General features: G+C 44.6%; 1 protein-coding gene across 2 annotated transcripts in view; it reads right to left on the reverse strand.

Annotated features, from left to right (window-relative positions):
• The window catches only part of PPP1R16A (protein phosphatase 1 regulatory subunit 16A), a 101,683-nt gene that overhangs the window by 13,565 nt on the left and 70,700 nt on the right, over positions 1 to 17,418 (reverse strand). For both annotated transcript variants that reach the window (XM_033935192.1, XM_033935193.1), the window contains exons 6-7: positions 6,279 to 6,404; positions 3,850 to 3,925 (exon numbers count right to left, since the gene is read on the reverse strand). In XM_033935192.1, coding sequence (XP_033791083.1) covers positions 3,850 to 3,925; positions 6,279 to 6,404 — 202 coding nt within the window. The remainder of the gene's footprint in view (positions 1 to 3,849; positions 3,926 to 6,278; positions 6,405 to 17,418) is intronic.

The following is a 17,418-nucleotide window of genomic DNA, read 5'->3' on the forward strand; positions in this document are numbered from 1 at the left end:
TACACCGCATGTAGATCTTCATATTAATATTGAAGAGTGTCAGCTCAGGAGTGGCGTGTGAGCACCGCTCCGCCTCTCCCACGACTCAGCAGGGGAAAAAAAAAAAAAAAAGATTGCTTTCAAGTAGCGGGCTGACATCTTTTCGCCAGCCCGTTCAGGAGAGGAGTGTGATCACTGCTCCGCCTCTCCCACGACCTAACAGGGAGAAAAGATTTAATCTCCTCTCCCTGTTGGTAACGGGGAGGAGATCGAGCTGGCTCGACCGACCTGCATGCCGGTCTGATGTAGTCCCTCTGTGGCAGCGTGGGCTGGCTCCCGCCTTCAACTGCCCTCAGCACGCCGTTGTTGCAGCTTGAATTCAACGGAGCTGGTCCTATGCTGGTTTGGGAGGGGGCGAAGCAGTGCTCCCACACTCCTCTCCGCTAGTGGCTGGACATGAACACAAGGAGCCAAAAGCCAGAACTCTCCCATCCACCACGAAAAGAAACAGGACCCAATTCTTCAACTCTTAACCGCCACCATAGAACCATTCAGGCATCAGGCAACGGCTCCCTCAGCTGCCAGATCGGAGCAACTGTCAAACTGGAAATCGGTAGGTGAGCTCAAAAGAAGCAAACACCAACAAGACTGGAAGTCCCAAATGAAAACAGCAGAGACAGAACAAAAAACCAACAAAAAAGAAATTTAAAAGAAAAATCAACAAAGACAAAATAAAACTAAAACAAAAGCAGGACAAGGGAGGCAGCACAGAAGATGACCTAACTGGCCGCCATCTTGTTGGAATATTCATTTCTATCTCTATCTCTACCTCTGTCTTTATATTTTTATGTTTACTTTTCATAAATTGTTTCTTCAGGTACTTTAGTTAGATTGTGAGCCTTTGGGACAGTTAGGGAATTTCCAAGTACCTATCTTATTTATTTTTATTTATTGTATCTTTTAATGCATCATTTTTGTAAACCGCTTAGAAACCTCACGGTTATTAGCAGTATATAAAAATTAAATTAAATTAAATTGGAATCTAAATTTGTATATTACACATCAACATTCCATAAAACAGACCTTGACAAAAGCTCAGAAAATAAAAGCATAAACGTCAGTCTGATAGGACAGGATAGGTAGCTCCTGGAGGGATCCACATGGATTCTATTTTTACACAAGAAATATTCAGATACAGAGAAACGACATTGGGCAATTAAAATGAAGACCTGGATAATGTATTGCAATTTGACAATGAGTGAGGAAGAAGCAGCCCAGTCCCTTAAAAACACAGACATATTATTCATTGAGCCAGCAAAGCAAGCTTTGTTTTGCCTGATGCTAAACAATTCTAATTCGCATTGCAAATGCCACTGGAAACGGATACTTTATTAAAAGGCATTTGAGTTTTTTCTAGAAACGCGACGGCAGATAAAGGCCAAATGGCCCATGCAGTCTGCCCATCCGCAGTAACCATTATCTCTTTCTCTCTCCGAGAGATCCCAGGTGCCTATCCCAGGCCCTCTTGAATTCAGACACAGTCTCTGTCTCTACCACCTCTTCTGGGAGACTGTTCCACACATCTACCACCCTTTCTGTAAGAAAGTATTTCCTTAGATGACTCTGGAGCCTTTCACCTCTTAACTTCATCCTATGGCTTCTCATTGCACCGTTTCCTTTTTATTAAGAATTTCAAATATAGGCTCTCGTTTACAAAGCTGCACTAGCGTTTTTAGCAGCGATAAGGACTCCGATGCTCACAGGAATTCTATAAGCATCAGAGTTCTTACCGCCGCTAATGTGGCTTTGTAAAGGAGGGGGATAGATTACAAAACAACAGCATGAAACGGTTATTACAATAAAGATATTACAAAATGAAGCCAGTACAGAGATAAAAACCCTTCCTTACTCATCCCCTTATAAAGCCTAAATCTGGAAGGTGAAATATCAGTTAAAAAAACAAAAGAAAACATAAATCTCTATGAACTGTACACTTCCCCCTCCAAATTCTCGGGTTTAGTACTCACAAATTCGGTTATTCATGGGTTTTTCCTCTGATCCATCCCCCGCCTCTCTCCTGTGTCCAGGACCTCCCCAGACCTTATCTGGTGGTCTAGCGGTGAAGCGGGGCAGGAGCAATCTTCCTACGCTCCTGCCCCGTGAAGAGCCATCAACGGGAACACATGGCAGCCATTTCTGATGACAGCTCTGCACGGGGCAGGAGCGTAGGAAGATCGCACCTGCCCCGCTTCACCGCTAGACCACCAGATAAGGTCTGGGGAGGTCTGGGAGGCAGGAGGGGGTGGATCAGAGTCGGCCCTAAAAGTTATTTGTGATTTTTCAATATTCGCAAGTTGGCTCTACCCCTAATCCCCCGTGTATACGGAGAGAAAAGAGTACTACTAAAAGAGCTCCCTTCACCTGTGAGGAGACTGGTTTCTGACATCTCCCCGCTGGAAAGGAGAATCTATCCATAAAAGAAAAATAAAAAGGGACAAAAGATATTGCCTCAGATCCTTCTCTACTTTCTGCTTATATTTATAAACATTTAAGCAGTAAACTACAAGTTCTAGAGGACAGAGCTTATATATATCGTTCCCAGATTATCAAAAATTGTTTTTTTTCTTTTATAAGGGACGGCTTTACTCCATTTGTTTTTTTTTTCATCAACGTTAAATGACGTAGTATTACACCAACCCCAGAATGGCAGAGAATGTGAAGTTGTCTATACAGTAATAACTTTTTTTTTTTTACCAATTAGATAAGTTTTGCAGATAAATAAATGTCTTCCCCTCTCTGCAATATAAAAACTTCAAATCTGTTTAAAAAAAAGCCTGTCACTGAAAATGGGATTGTTGAATTACAGTTGTTAGCTCACAAGTACACATATTGAACTCATTAGCATCCGATCAGCGCTTGCCCAATGTCTGTCTCTTACTCATTGCCACAAGTACCACCGAGTGGCCCATGTTCTTCATCAAAACTGACACTGTAAATATCTTCTTCTTGTCCGCCTCAAAAGAAAGTATTATTGAAAGCATTACCGACTGTGCACTAGTCATTGTTAAACCACCACTGCACGGGTCCTCTTTGTAGCCACTGTAAACCTCACCGATTGCCCAAAAGTCTATCATCAATTTTTACCGTGAGCGGCCTTTGTAATCCGCCTAGAACTTTGGTTAGAGTGAAATAGAAATATGAAAATAAGTAAATAAGGGCTCCTTTTGCTAAACTGCTTCTTACTGCGAGTCGGCGAGGTTCAACGTTCCGACGCTTATTCCATTCTTATAGTGTCGGAGCATTTACCTCAGAGGCCCACAGTAAGAAGCTCTTCCACAGTTTAGTAAAACCCAGTGTAAATAAATTAAAAGAAGATTCTTAAATACCAACAAATGCAATCAGAGGGCAAGAATATGTGCTGGAAAGATACAGAAATTATCCTAGTTGTCTTGGTTAAAAAGAATTTCCAAGCATTAGGATACAACCTTGTATCGTAAACTTGTTCGGTAATTATGTCAAATTGTAACCTGTCAACTATATAATATGTATGTTTAACCTGTAAGCCGTTCTGAGCTCTTCAGGGACAACGGCCTAGAAAACGATTTAATTCAATTAATAAATACATTTTGGTATGTTGCCTAGGCATATTACACCTTATGGACTCCAGGGGGTGCTTTTTGGGGGGACAATGCCTTAGCAGTGAATCAGAGACTGTGATAATACTCCACATGGCCTGGCATAAAAGTGAGGTTCGTTCCTGTCCTGTTATCCACAAAATTAACCCATTTGGAGATTCTACCCACTGAAAAAGGAAGGGGGCATCTAGCTTCATCGTCATGCATTTGATTAGGAATACTGTCCATCACTCACCTAAAGGAGTCTCTTCCAGGCTGGACTTTGCATTCAGGTCTGCATCATGAGCCACCAACAACTCCACAAGATGAATCTGCCAGCAGGAGGGGCAGAGGAGAAGAAACAAAATTAAATTCAACCCTATAGAATTTTGAATTATCCCTTCCCAATTCTTACCCTAAACTCAGAAAAAAAAAAAAAACCTGACATACCTCAATCTAATAATAATAATCTAATATAATAAAATGCTATGCCGCGCATGCGCACTCAAAAGTCGTGTTCCCTGATCCGTTGCGGACATGAGAGTGCGCATGCGCGGCCCCGGCTGCGGCTTTCAAATAAAAAAAAAAAATAACAGTTGCGGCGGCCTTCCTCACCCCCGGCTCTCACTGTGCATGGTACCGGCTCCTCTCTCGAACTGCACCAGGATCGAGAGAGGAGCTGCGGCGGAGGCTTTCAAATTAAAAAAAAAAAGTTACACAGCTGCGGCGGCCTTCCTCACCCCCGGCTCTCACTGTGCATGGTACTGATTGAACAGCTAAAAGGAAAACCCAATGTAGTACACGAGAGAATATGATTACCATGCAGAAAGTAGGGGGACAACAATCGCGCTTATGCTCAAAGCCACCGCCACGACTCCTCTCTCGAACCGCACTAGGATCGAGAGAGGAGCTGCAGCGGCGGCTTTCAAATAAAAAAAAAAATACACAACTGGAGGTCGCCGCTCTCACCCGGCTCTCACGGTGCGGCTGAGCGCTGGCGGCCAGCGAACCCTAATTGTGGTGGCGGCTTTCAACTATAAAAACAAAAAAAATACTCTTCATGCTCTCCCCTCTCTCACAGAAAGTCATTTTTTCATTGCCACCCCCCCCAACACCACACAAACCTCCTCCACACACCTGAACCCCCGTTGAACCTCCCATCTGACATTCCCACTGCGGTGTGACAATCCCATCCAAACCTCACTTTCCGCTCGCTTAATTCCTTGCCTACACCATCCCTTCTCGCATTCAAAAAAAATACAAACTGCTGCACAGGAAAATGGACAGGGGAAGAAATGCTGCTGCAGCTGCTGTACAGGGAAGGGGGAGGGAGGAAAATGCTGCACAGGGAAGTAGGGAGGGGGGAAATGCTGATGCACAAGGAAATGGAGGGGGAGGGAATGCTGATATGGCTACTGTACAGGAAAATGGACAAGGGGAGATAAATGCTGCATAGGGGGCAGGAAGAGAGACAAATAGAAAGAAAGACAAATAATAGGAGGGAGGGAGACAGAAAGAAAAGAAGAAAGACACAAGGGCAGGGAGTGAGACAGACAGAAAGAAAGACAGACAGACATATATTCTAGCACCCGTTAATGTAACGGGCTTAAAGACTAGTAATAATAATAAATTTATTCTTTTATACCGCCATTACCAAACGTTCTATCTAGGCAGTTTACACCATAAGAAACTGGACAATCAGCGAAATACATTCATACCATAAAAATAAAATATTTCAATAAAAGTTAAAAATATGATTACAATCTTAAAAGTATTCAACTAAGTGATAAATTTGTCAAGCAGAAATGACTTGACTCATTTTTGAAAAGAACAGTAGGACATGGCTTGATGAATACATTCACCAAGCCAAAATTGCAGTTTACCTGCTTGAAACGCTAAGGTCCTGTCAAAAAAGGTCTTATATCGGATACCATTTCGCTTAGGATAGGCAAATAAGTGAGAACTTCTTGTATTCCTTGATGGTCTATATAACTCAAAGTGACCCAACGTCTCAGTCTATAGCAAACAAGGGCCACACACTGAATACGAGAAGCCACCCTAGGTGCATCTCTAGGGATTAACATGTGCTTCTCCCCCCCCCACACACACACACACACACCCACACCCCCCCCCCCACACACACCCTCTTTAAAGACATGAAAGTTACGGGTTCCCACACAAAAAGTCTGGTGGATGCAGTAACAATTTTTCCTGCGACATCCGGTTAATGCTGGTCCCAACTATTCATGGGTTTTAGACTTGAGATCTATGTAGACACCCCTCGGAGATTTTCTCCCCGGAGAGAAAGTGTGTCTGGATACAGTGACTCTAGATGCAAAGTTCTCAAAGTGAGACTGAGCACAGAGCTCTCAGAAGCCAGGATCTTAGAGACTCCTCAGCCACACTGTTCTGTTTATTGGACAGTTGCTACTAGAAAGTCTCTCTCTCCAGTGTTTTTCCTTATTTTTATTTTGCTTCAATATGACATTTCAGCTTCTCCTGGGGTGTTAACGGACTGTGGCGATTTTGATAAGGCTGGAGCCAACACCATTTTTATTACAAGCCAAAGAGGTTTCACATTACAATACCCATAAAATTATACAAAGCTCCTCTCTAGCAATGCTTGCAGATACAGTGCAGTTAGAACATCCCTGGGAACACACACATGAGATTTGTAGTACTCACTTGTCCCCAGAAGGAGGCAGCATGCAGCGGCGTCCATCCATCAATGTCCCTCACACTCGTTCTGGCCTTGTTCTCTAGTAACAGCTCTGCTGATCCCAAGTATCCATTCGCCGAGGCAATGTGCAGCTACACAGAAAAACAGTAAATTATCAGTACAAAAGCTCTGTTTTAGTCATGTCTTCTGTCCTTCCCAGAAACCCCTTCCATTCCTTCAGCTGCTCCCCCCATCAACCATCCAAACCCCTGCTCTTGGAAGGCACCAACCAAAGAACTCCAAGTTGATAGGACAGATTGGGCTGGAACTAGAATGGCCCCAATCCTTTTTTTCATCAGACTAAACTAAACTAAAACTTATATACTGGGTCTTCAAGCAAAGGAAGATCAACGCAGTTAATAAATTAAAAAATAAAGTAAACTGAAATACAAGAGAGTTAGTTTTCAAAATGTTTAGCGAATAAAAAAGTTTATGGAAGAGTTGGAAAGAACTGGGACACCTCAAAATTAGGGGAAGTTCATTCATTAGTTGGGGAAATTTAAATGCCAGAGAGCTGCTAAAATACTTAACTCCTTGAATTCCTTTCCTAGAAGGAAGAGAAAGTTCAAATCGATGAATGAAAATCTATAAACATTCCATAGCAGAGGAACAAGAGAAACAAAGATACCATGTAGAATCTTAAAAACAATATATAAACACTTAAACTGAATTCTAAAATAAACTGGGAGCCAATGGAGAGAGAAAAGCAAAGGAGTCACATGGTCGAATTTGCTCTTTCCATAGATCAACTTCACAGCGGTATTCTGAATCAATTGTAGTCTTTGAAGGCAGTTCTTCGTGATGCCAAGATAAATGGCGTTACAATAATCTAACCGGGATAATATAATAGATTGGACCAAAACATAAAGATCTGACCTTCCTCAACATTTGTAAGCTGAAAAAACATTTCTTAACCAGAGAGTTTATTTGATTCTTAAAAGTAAGAGAAAAATCAAATAGTATTCCCAAAATCTTAGAGGAGAAATCAATTTGTAGGGAGGCTCCAGAATCCAAAAGTATAGTGGAAGGATGATGATCCAATTTTGGGCCTAACCACAGAAGTTTAATTTTAGCTGCATTTAGCTTCATCTGGACAGACATAGCCCAAGTTTGAAGTTTCGAGATACAGTGATTTATTTTAAAAGTTAAATTGGTAATATTTGGGTCAATCTCAATCAGTCTAAAAATGTCATCCGCATAAGTAAAAAGCATTTCCCACGCTGACAGCTTATAAATATTCAAAGTTGTCATATAAAGATTGAACAAAATTGGAGGAAGCGGAGAGCTCTGGGGAACTCCACAAGGAGGTTGCCAGGAATTAGAAATATTACCATCAATATTAACTGAATAAGATCGGAACAATAAAAATTTAGACAACCAAACAAGAACTACCTGATTAAGACCGATATCAAAAAGTAATTGGAGCAAATTGTCATGATGTACTACATCAAACGCCACGGACAAATCAAACTGAAGCAAAATTGAACATTTATTTTGAAGTCGTAGTTGTTGGATTTTAGAAAGAAAAGAGATCCATAAAGTTTTGGTACTAAAATTAGAATGAAGCCCATATTGAAAAGGTTGAAGTAATGACAACTTAGCACTCTGCTTGCAGCCCCAAATCTACAAGTGAGAAACCTTCTGCTGGCATAAAGGGCTAGATTCATTAAAGACATCATTCGTTGACGATCACTTCTAACCGACCCGATTCACTAAACGGCCCACCACGTGTTTTTCTCCTCGATCGCCCATTTTCTGGTCCAGCCAAATTAGTAAAATACCACGTAAAATAGCCAAGCGATTGATTCACTTGCATTGTTGGCTATTTAGCATCGGGTTTTACCGAGCCTAAAACTCGATTGCTGTCGACCTGTGTTACCGACAGGTCTACCTGGGGTTTCTTTTCTTTTTTTTTTTCAATGGCATAGATATTTTGCATGTATTACACACACAAAATATCTGCCCCATAAAAAAAGAAAAAAAATCCCCACCGCTGCCACGGCCCTCCCCCAATGACCTCTGACAATCACCCCCCCCCCCCCGACAAACGTAGCTACCGTCCCTAAAAGAAACGGCAGGAGTGATGCCCACTCCCTCCTGCCTGGAAAGACCTCCCCCCTCCCCTCCCCAAAGAAAAAGGCATGAGGGCTGCCCACTCCCTCCTGTTCCCTCCCCCTCTCATGCCTCATACCTTAAAGTTGAGACCAGGAGGTACTGAAAACACCTCCTGCTCCTCCTCTCTTGCGATGACACTAGGGAGGGGCTTAAGGCCCTGATTGGCTCAGATACCTCAGGCTCCTCCCTTGGGAGGTGCCTGAGGCGTCTGAGCCAATCAGAGACTTCCTTAGGATGGAGCCTAAGGAAGTCCCTGATAGAGGCATGATTGGCCAATTAGGGACTTCCTTAGGCTCTTTCTTAAGGAAGTCCCTGATTGGCCCCTTGGGAGGAGCCTGAGGTGTCTGAGCCATTGGAAAATCAGCCAGAGACTCGATCAACAGCGACTGAGTCGCTATCTTTAGTGAATCTAGTCCTAAGTCAGGGAGCATTACTACAACCTCTGCCACACAAACACAACAATGGATTCAAACACCTGCTTGACAGAGCTTGCTATCTATTCAAGATAATCAGGAGAAGATGTCCTACCTTCAGCCATCCTCCCCAGACTAACTTTCATATCCTAGTTTATCTTCCCCCACTCTACGACAGTTAGAAAAAAGCTTACACACACCGGAGGGAATCACCCCACTGTCTAAGGCAGCTCATGTGAGACTCTAGGTGAACATAACATAAGAACATAAGCAATGCCTCTCCTGGGTCAGACCTGAGGTCCATCATGCCCAGAAGTCCGCTCACACGGCGGCCCAACAGGTCCAGGACCTGTGCAGTAATCCTCTATTTATACCCTTCTATCCCCTTTTCAGCAGGAAATTGTCCAATCCTTTCTTAAACCCCAGTACTGTACTCTGCCCTATTACGCCTTCTGGAAGCGCATTCCAGTTGTCCACCACTCGTTGGGTAAAGAAGAACTTCCTAGCATTCGTTTTGAATCTGTCCCCTTTCAACTTTTCTGAGTGCCCTCTTGTTCTTTTATTTTTAGAAAGTTTGAAGAATCTATCCCTCTCTACTCTCTCTATGTCCTTCATGATCTTATAAGTCTCTATCATATCCCCTCTAAGTCTCCTCTTCTCCAGGGAAAAGAGACCCAGTTTCTCCAATCTCTCAGCGTATGAAAGGTTTTCCATCCCTTTTATCAGACGTGTCGCTCTCCTCTGAACCCTCTCGAGTAACGCCATATCCTTCTTAAGGTACGGCGACCAATATTGGACGCAGTATTCCAGATGCGGGCGCACCATCGCCCGATACAACAGCAGGATAACTTCTTTTGTCCTGGTTGTAATACCCTTCTTGATTATACCTAGCATTCTATTTGCTTTCTTAGCGGCCGCTGCGCACTGTGACGTCGGCTTCATTGTCATGTCCACCATTACCCCCAAGTCCCTTTCTTGGGTACTCTCATTCAATAACATCCCTCCCATCGTATAGTTGTACCTTGGGTTTCTGCTTCCCACATGCAATACTTTACATTTCTCAATGTTGAACTTCATCTGCCATCTCGCCGCCCATTCCCCCAGTTTGTTCAAGTCCCTTTGCAATTCTTCGCATTCCTCTTTAGTTCCAGTTCCACTAAATATTTTTGTATCGTCCGCAAATTTTATTATCTCACACTTCGTCCCTGTTTCTAGATCATTTATGAATATATTAAATAGCAGCGGCCCGAGCACCGAGCCCTGCGGAACACCACTCGTGAACCTCATCCAGTCCGAGTAGTGGCCCTTCACTCCTACCCTCTGTTTCCTACCTGCCAACCAGTTTCTGATCCATCTATGTACGTCTCCATCCACCCCATGATTCTTCAGTTTCCGGAGTAGACGTTCGTGAGGCACCTTGTCAAAGGCTTTTTGGAAATCAAGGTATATGATGTCTATGGGGTCTCCCCTGTCCATCCTTTTGTTAATTCCTTCGAAGAAGTGCAATAAGTTAGTTAGGCACGATCTCCCCCTGCAGAAACCATGTTGGCTTGTTTTCAGAAGTTCGTTTCTATCCAAATGTTCATCGATGTTTTCTTTTATCAGTGCTTCCGCCATTTTCCCCGGAACCGAGGTCAGACTCACCGGTCTGTAGTTTCCCGGGTCACCTCTTGATCCCTTTTTAAAGATGGGCGTGACGTTGGCTATCTTCCAATCCTCCGGGATCATGCCTGCTTTCAAGGATAGGTTGCAAATTTGCTGCAGTAGTTCAGCTATCTCCTCCTTTAATTCTTTCAAAACCCTTGGATGGATTCCATCCGGACCAGGGGATTTGTCAGTTTTAAGTTTTTCTATCTGCCTGTGTACATCATCAAGGCTCACTTCCATGGATGTTAATTTTTCTGCTTGATTTCCATTGAAGATTTGCTCAGGTTCCGGTATGTTGGTTGTGTCTTCGTTTGTAAATACAGACGAAAAGAACATGTTAAGTCTTTCCGCGACTTCTTTCTCCTCCTTCACCGCTCCCTTCCTGTCTCCTTCGTCCAGCGGTCCCACCTCCTCCCTAGCTGGCTGTTTCCCTTTAACATATCTGAAGAACGGTTTGAAATTTTGTGCCTCCCTGGCTAGCCTCTCTTCGTACTCTCTTTTGGCTTTTCGAACCACACTGTGACATTCTTTTTGATACTTCCTATGCTCTTTACAGTTCTCCTCAGTCTTGTCCTTCTTCCATTTCCTGAATGAATTTTTCTTATTGGCTATCGCTTCCTTCACTATTTTAGTCATCCATACCGGGTCTTTTGTTCGACTCTTTTTGCACCCCTTTCTGAATCTGGGGATGTACAGATTTTGCGCCTCGCTCAGCGTGTCCTTGAAAAAAGACCAGGCATGTTCTACCGTTTGCCATTTCTTGGAAGTGTTCCTAATTTTCTTCCTTACCATTTCCCTCATTGCTTCATAGTTTCCTTTCCTGAAGTTGAAAGTTGTCACTATGGTTCTCTTTCCGTTCGGTATTCCTACTTCAACCTTGAACTTGATCATATTATGATCGCTATTTCCCAACGGTCCCACTACTTCCACTTCCTTTGCAGGTCCCATTAGCCCATTTAGGATTAGATCCAAAGTTGCATTTCCTCTCGTCGGTTCTCTAACAAGCTGCTCCATGAAGCAATCTTGTATAGCCTCCAGGAATTCTGTCTCCCTGGCACATCTTGAGCTTCCAAGACTCCAGTCTATCCCGGGGTAGTTGAAGTCTCCCATAACAACCGTGTAACCTCTTTTGCATTCTCGCTTCATCTCGGCATCCATTTCTTTATCAATATCTCTGGTTTGCCCGGGTGGACGATAGTATAGGCCCATCTTTATTTCATGCCCTTTCCTACCCGGTATTTTAACCCATAGCGATTCCAGTTTGTTGGTCGTCTCCGCTGTGTCCATTCTTGTCGATTGTATGCTTTCTTTTACGTATAGGGCTATTCCTCCTCCTTTCTGTCCTGACCTGTCCTGGCGATAGAGCTTGTATCCCGGCAGTGCTGTATCCCATTTGTTTTCCTCATTCCACCACGTTTCAGAGATTCCAATGATGTCTATGTCCTCTGCATTGGCCATGGCTTCTAGTTCCTCCATTTTGTTTCTTAGGCTCCTTGCATTAGCATATATGCAATTTAGATCCTGGCATTTCGTTCTTCTCATTTCCTTTCCCTGTGCTTCGGTCTTTGGTGTCTTCTCTTTTGCTACAATCTTTCTAACCTCCACTTCTGGGTTAGTCGACTCCTGTAATTTGTCCCTTGTTTCTTCCCAGCCTTTTTTCCCCTTAGTATCTTCATGGGATACCGTCTTCCGAATCGTCGACGCTAGGTCGACTGTCGGCTTTCCCCTTCCTCTTAGTTTAAAGCCTGTTCTATTCCTCTCTTGACGTTGTTTGCTAGAAGTCTTGTTCCCGCCGCGCTCAGGTGCAGTCCATCTCTCCTGTAGAGCTTGCTCTTGCCCCACAACGTTGTCCAGTTCCTCACGAAGTGGAACCCTTCTTCCTCACACCATCTCCTCATCCACGCATTTATTGATTGTAGTTCTTCCTGCCTTTTCACATCTGCCCTTGGTACCAGTAGGATCTCTGAGAATGCTATCTTCTGGGTCCTCATCTTCAGTTTCCTTCCCAGAATCTTGAACTGTTCTATCAGCATGCCTCTTCTGTAGTCTCTCCTGCTGACATCATTCGTCCCGATGTGGATCATTACTGTGGTCTCTTCCGTTTCCGCTCCTTCCAGGACCTTCCCAATTTTGTCCACGATGTCCTTGGTTCTCGCTCCTGGGAGGCAGGTCACCAGTCGATCCTCTCTTCCTCCTGCTATGTGGCTGTCCACATGCCTCAATATCGAGTCTCCCACCAGGATCCCTGACTTTCCCCCTTCTTCAATTTTCTTATCAGTCTCAGGTCAATGTCCTCAGTGTGCTTCGCTCTCTCTTCTTCTGGGCATCGACTAGCCAATTTTTCCCCCTCGTGTGGTATTCTTCTGTGGGTGTCTTCTTTGAGGTCATCTGCTTCTTGCTCCCCCTTCCATGTTGGTGTTGCATCATCTCTCATCTGGAGTTCGCTCTCTTCCACCCTCCTCCTGTATGCTTCCTCAATGAATTCCTCGAGTTCCCTGACTTCCTTCTCGATGTGTTTCTCACTCCTGAAGTCTTCAAATGCCCTGGTAGGGTCCTCCGTGGTGTAAAGTCCTTCTAGCTCCTGTATCTTGTCCTCAAGTCGCTTGACTTCTTTCCTCAAGCTTTTCAGCTCCTGACACCGACTGCATACGTATGACTGTCTCCCCGAGGGGAGGTAGTCATACATATGACAGTCCGCGCAGAACACTGGAAAGCTCATCTTCTGGTTACCTTCTGCTTCCATCGGGATTACTACTTTAAAAAAACAGATAAGTTTACGTGTTCCTTCGGTGCCTGCTTCCTTCTGCACCTGCTTCTTGCCTTACTGCCTTCTGCCTTTGTATGGACTGCCTACGCTCTACCTTTCCTTACTTTTGTTTGTGTGATTGTTCTTTCTGTGCCTGGTGCCTTTGCACAACCTTGCCTAACTTTTGCTTGTGTGTGGTTGTTCCTTCTGTATCTGCTTCTTGCCTTGCTGCTTTCTTGTGTGTGCTGTCTTTTCTCTTCCTTACCTTACTGCTGCTTGTGTGTTCGTCTCTTCTGCGCTGCTTGCCGCTTCCTTACTTTTCAGTCCTTCCCTGTGCTCTTGGGTGTAGTGACTTGGCCCTTCTTGAGGCCCTTCGCAAAGGCGCTCTCGCTAAGGCGAGCGCCTTTGCCGCTCGCCTTCGCCGCGCGCCTAACGGCTGTGCGCCATTGGCTCCGCCCCCTTTTAGGGGGGGTTCGGGTGCTGACTCTTCCGATGCGGTGGGGGTGGGCGGAGCTAACTCTCGCCCTGCCCCTAGCCTCCTGCTCTCCTCTGTCTCCCTCCTCTGCTCGTTTTTGCTTCTAAAACTGCTTTTCTCCCTTGCTGCTTCTACTCCTCTTGCCTGATGCTGTGCACCACGTTCGTCGTTGGCTCCGCCCCCTTTTATGGGGGGGTTCGGGTGCTGACTCTTCCGATGCGGTGGGGGTGGGCGGAGCTAACTCTCGCCCTGCCCCTAGCCTCCTGCTCTCCTCTGTCTCCCTCCTCTGCTCGTTTTTGCTTCTAAAACTGCTTTTCTCCCTTGCTGCTTCTACTCCTCTTGCCTGATGCTATGGATGCGACCCCATTTACAGGACCACAGAAAGTATGCAACCTCCCAGAGACATGAGATAATGACTTCCAGGTCATGACCCCAAATGCAAGCTTTGTGACCCTACAGTTTGGGAAGCCCTGTCTAAGGACTAACATTTCTGTTGACTCTTTTCAAAAATATTAGGACTAGGGGGCATGTGATGAAGCTACTAAATAATAGATTTAAAACAAACCATAGGAAATATTTCTACATGCAACGTGTAATTAAACTTTGAAATTCACTGCCAGAAAATGGGGTGAAAGGAGCTAGCTTAGCAGGGTTTAAAAAAAGGTTTGGATAATTTCCTAAAACAAAAGTCCATAAGCCATTATTAAGATGGACTTGGGTAAATCCACTATGTATTCCTATGATATGCAGCATAAAATCCGTTTTACTCTTTGATATCTTGCCAGGTATTTGTGACCTGGGCTGGCCACTACTGGAAATAGGATACTGGACCAGATGGACTTTCTGTCTGTCCCACTATGGCAACTGATGTTCTTATGTAGAAACTAGGTAAGCAAAAGTGGGGGGTGAGTTTTTAACACACACAGATGGAGTGTGTGCAAGATGTGTAAAATCTCCATGTATAGTGATCTGAACTACTGGCACACGGAGGCCAGTTTTCGAAGAGCTCTTAGGATGTCCTAGTGCCACGTGACATTTATTTTCAGAGAAGAAGCAGGCATGAAACTAGATGCATGCTACAGTGCCACAGTGCTCACCTAGTATTATATGGGTGGAAAAAGGGGCATTCTGGGGGCAAGCCCACTGTGCCCCCGCTCTAGACGTATAGAGGCAGCTATTTCACATTTAGCTGGAAATGCCAAAACAGGTACAACCTGAAGCATATTACATTACATTACATTAGGGATTTCTATTCCGCCTGTGCCTTGCGGTTCTAGGCGGATTACATTATAGAAGATATCTGGACAGTTCCAGTAGAATTACATTTCAGGATAGGAGTATATTACAGTAACAGTAAAGAGTTATGATACTTCAAGTTCACAGAAGATAATACTTGTCACAGAAGTTATTACATATAACAGAAGATAGTGTATTTTGCAGAGGTAATACTTGGCAACTCGATCGTTTAAATCGGGTGTAAAGTAGAAGAGTTACATTACATTTTAGGTCACAGACAAAGAGATAGTATAGATGGGTGTTTCCGAAGTCGTTGGTTGGGAACTGCATGCAACATCTGCAAGAACGCATTTCCAGAGGATGTGGTAAGAGTGGAGAGCGTAGCTGTTTTTAAGAAAGGTTTGGACAAGTTCCTTGAGTAAAAATCCATAGTCTTGTTATTGAGAAAGACGTGTGGGAAGCCACTGCTTGCCCTGGATTGGTAGCATGGAATGTTGCTACTCTGTGGGGTTCTAGAATCTTGTTGCTCTCTGGGATTCCGGAATCTTGCTACTCCTTGGGATTCTATATGGAATGTTGGTACTCCTTGGGTTTTGGCCAGGTACTTGTGACCTGTGAGAACGTGCTACTGGGCTTGATGGACCATTGGTCTGACCCAGTAAGGCTATTCTTATGTTCTTAGAGTAGGAACATGAGTACATGTGTAAGTTTGGTGCATATTTTCAGCACATTTTCTCATTATACGAGCTAAACCATTGAAACTGCATCTTGGCTGAACAGTGATATCCGATTTAAAGAGAAAGACTAGGGAGGTTGTGGGATTACCAAACACAGCAAAATGGGGGCACTCGTATTAGACCCATGACCAGGGCCAGAGGTGGACCATGCAATATCTTCTGACTGCCCACTGCGAGGTCCAGCTGAGGCCAACTCCCCAAGTCCTTGAAATATACCCCTTACTTACTGCTTGCTTGCAACTTGGGTGGACAGAGAAGGGAATGGAGGGAAACCCCCAAAACTGGCGAGGCAGGGGCAGTGAGGAAATGTATGCAAGTCCTATCTCCCCCCCCCCCCCAGGTGGGTCTATCTTACACATAGTTGGCATTGGTTTAAAGCAATGGCAGAGGAGATGCTAGGCTCCAGCCTACCCCTACTATAACCTCTTCTGCTAGGTTATCATCATTTTCTTACTTACTGCTCCAACACGGACTGCAGAAAGTAGTAACCAAGTGAAAGACAGGAAACAAAGGCTCGAAAGCTCCTGTTTCAGGCCTGAGCAAACCCCAGCCACAGTGCTGGAAAGCAGAGCCTTACCCTCCTCTCTCACGCCCAGGAGTCATAGAAACATAGAAAACATAGAAAGATGACGGCAGAAAAGGGCCACAGCCCATCAAGTCTGCCCACCCCACTTACCTACCCTATTAAGTCTGAATGCTGATGTCCTAGTTCCTTAACTCTCGTAGGGATCCCACGTGGATGTCCCATTTATTCTTAAAGTCGAGCACGCTGGTGGCCTCGACCACCTGCACTGGAAGTCTGTTCCAGTGATCAACCACCCTTTCTGTGAAAAAATACTTCCTGGTGTCACCATTAAATTTCCCTCCTCTGAGTTTGAGCGGGTGCCCCCTTGTGACCGAGGGTCCCTTGGGAAAGAATAAGTCGTTTTCCACTTCGACACGACCTGTGATGTACTTAAACGTCTCAATCATGTCACCCCTTTCCCTACGCTCCTCTAGAGTGTAGAGCTGCAACTTGCCCAGTCTTTCTTCGTATGAGAGACCCTTGAGTCCGGAGACCATCCTAGTGGCCATCCATGGTTCTGTAGAGTGGCATTATGACTTCAGGTTTGCGGCTAATGAAACTTCTTTTGATGCATCCCATCATTTGCCTTGCCTTAGATGAGGCCTTCTCAACTTGTTTGGCAGCCTTCATGTCTGCACTGATGATTACTCCTAAGTCCCGTTCTTCTGAAGTCTTAGCCAGTGTTTCTCCATTCAAGGTATAAGTTCTGCATGGATTTCTGGTACCAAGATGCATGACCTTACATTTCTTAGCGTTGAAGCCCAGCTGCCACGTCAAGGACCAGTTTTCCAACGTGATCAGATCCTGCGTCATATTATCCTTGAGAATGCTTTCACTTACTATATTACACAGTTTGGCGTCGTCGGCGAACAGTGCTACTTTACCCTGAAGCCCTCGGGTCAAGTCACTTATGAATATGTTGAAAAGAGACGGTCCCAGGACCGAGCCCTGCGGCACTCCGCTAGTCACTTCCGATGTCTCAGAGAGGGTGCCGTTGACCACCACCCTCTGAAGTCTTCCACTCAGCCAATCGTTGACCCATGCAGTTAGTTTCTCACCTAACCCCATCGACTTCATCTTGTGCAATAGTCTGCGGTGTGGGACACTGTCAAAAGCTTTACTGAAATCCAAGTACACTATGTCCAGAGACTCTCCCGAGTCTAACTTTCCCG

Source organism: Geotrypetes seraphini, chromosome 2, assembly GCF_902459505.1.
Source record: "Geotrypetes seraphini chromosome 2, aGeoSer1.1, whole genome shotgun sequence".
NCBI classification, from domain to species: Eukaryota; Metazoa; Chordata; class Amphibia; order Gymnophiona; family Dermophiidae; genus Geotrypetes; species Geotrypetes seraphini.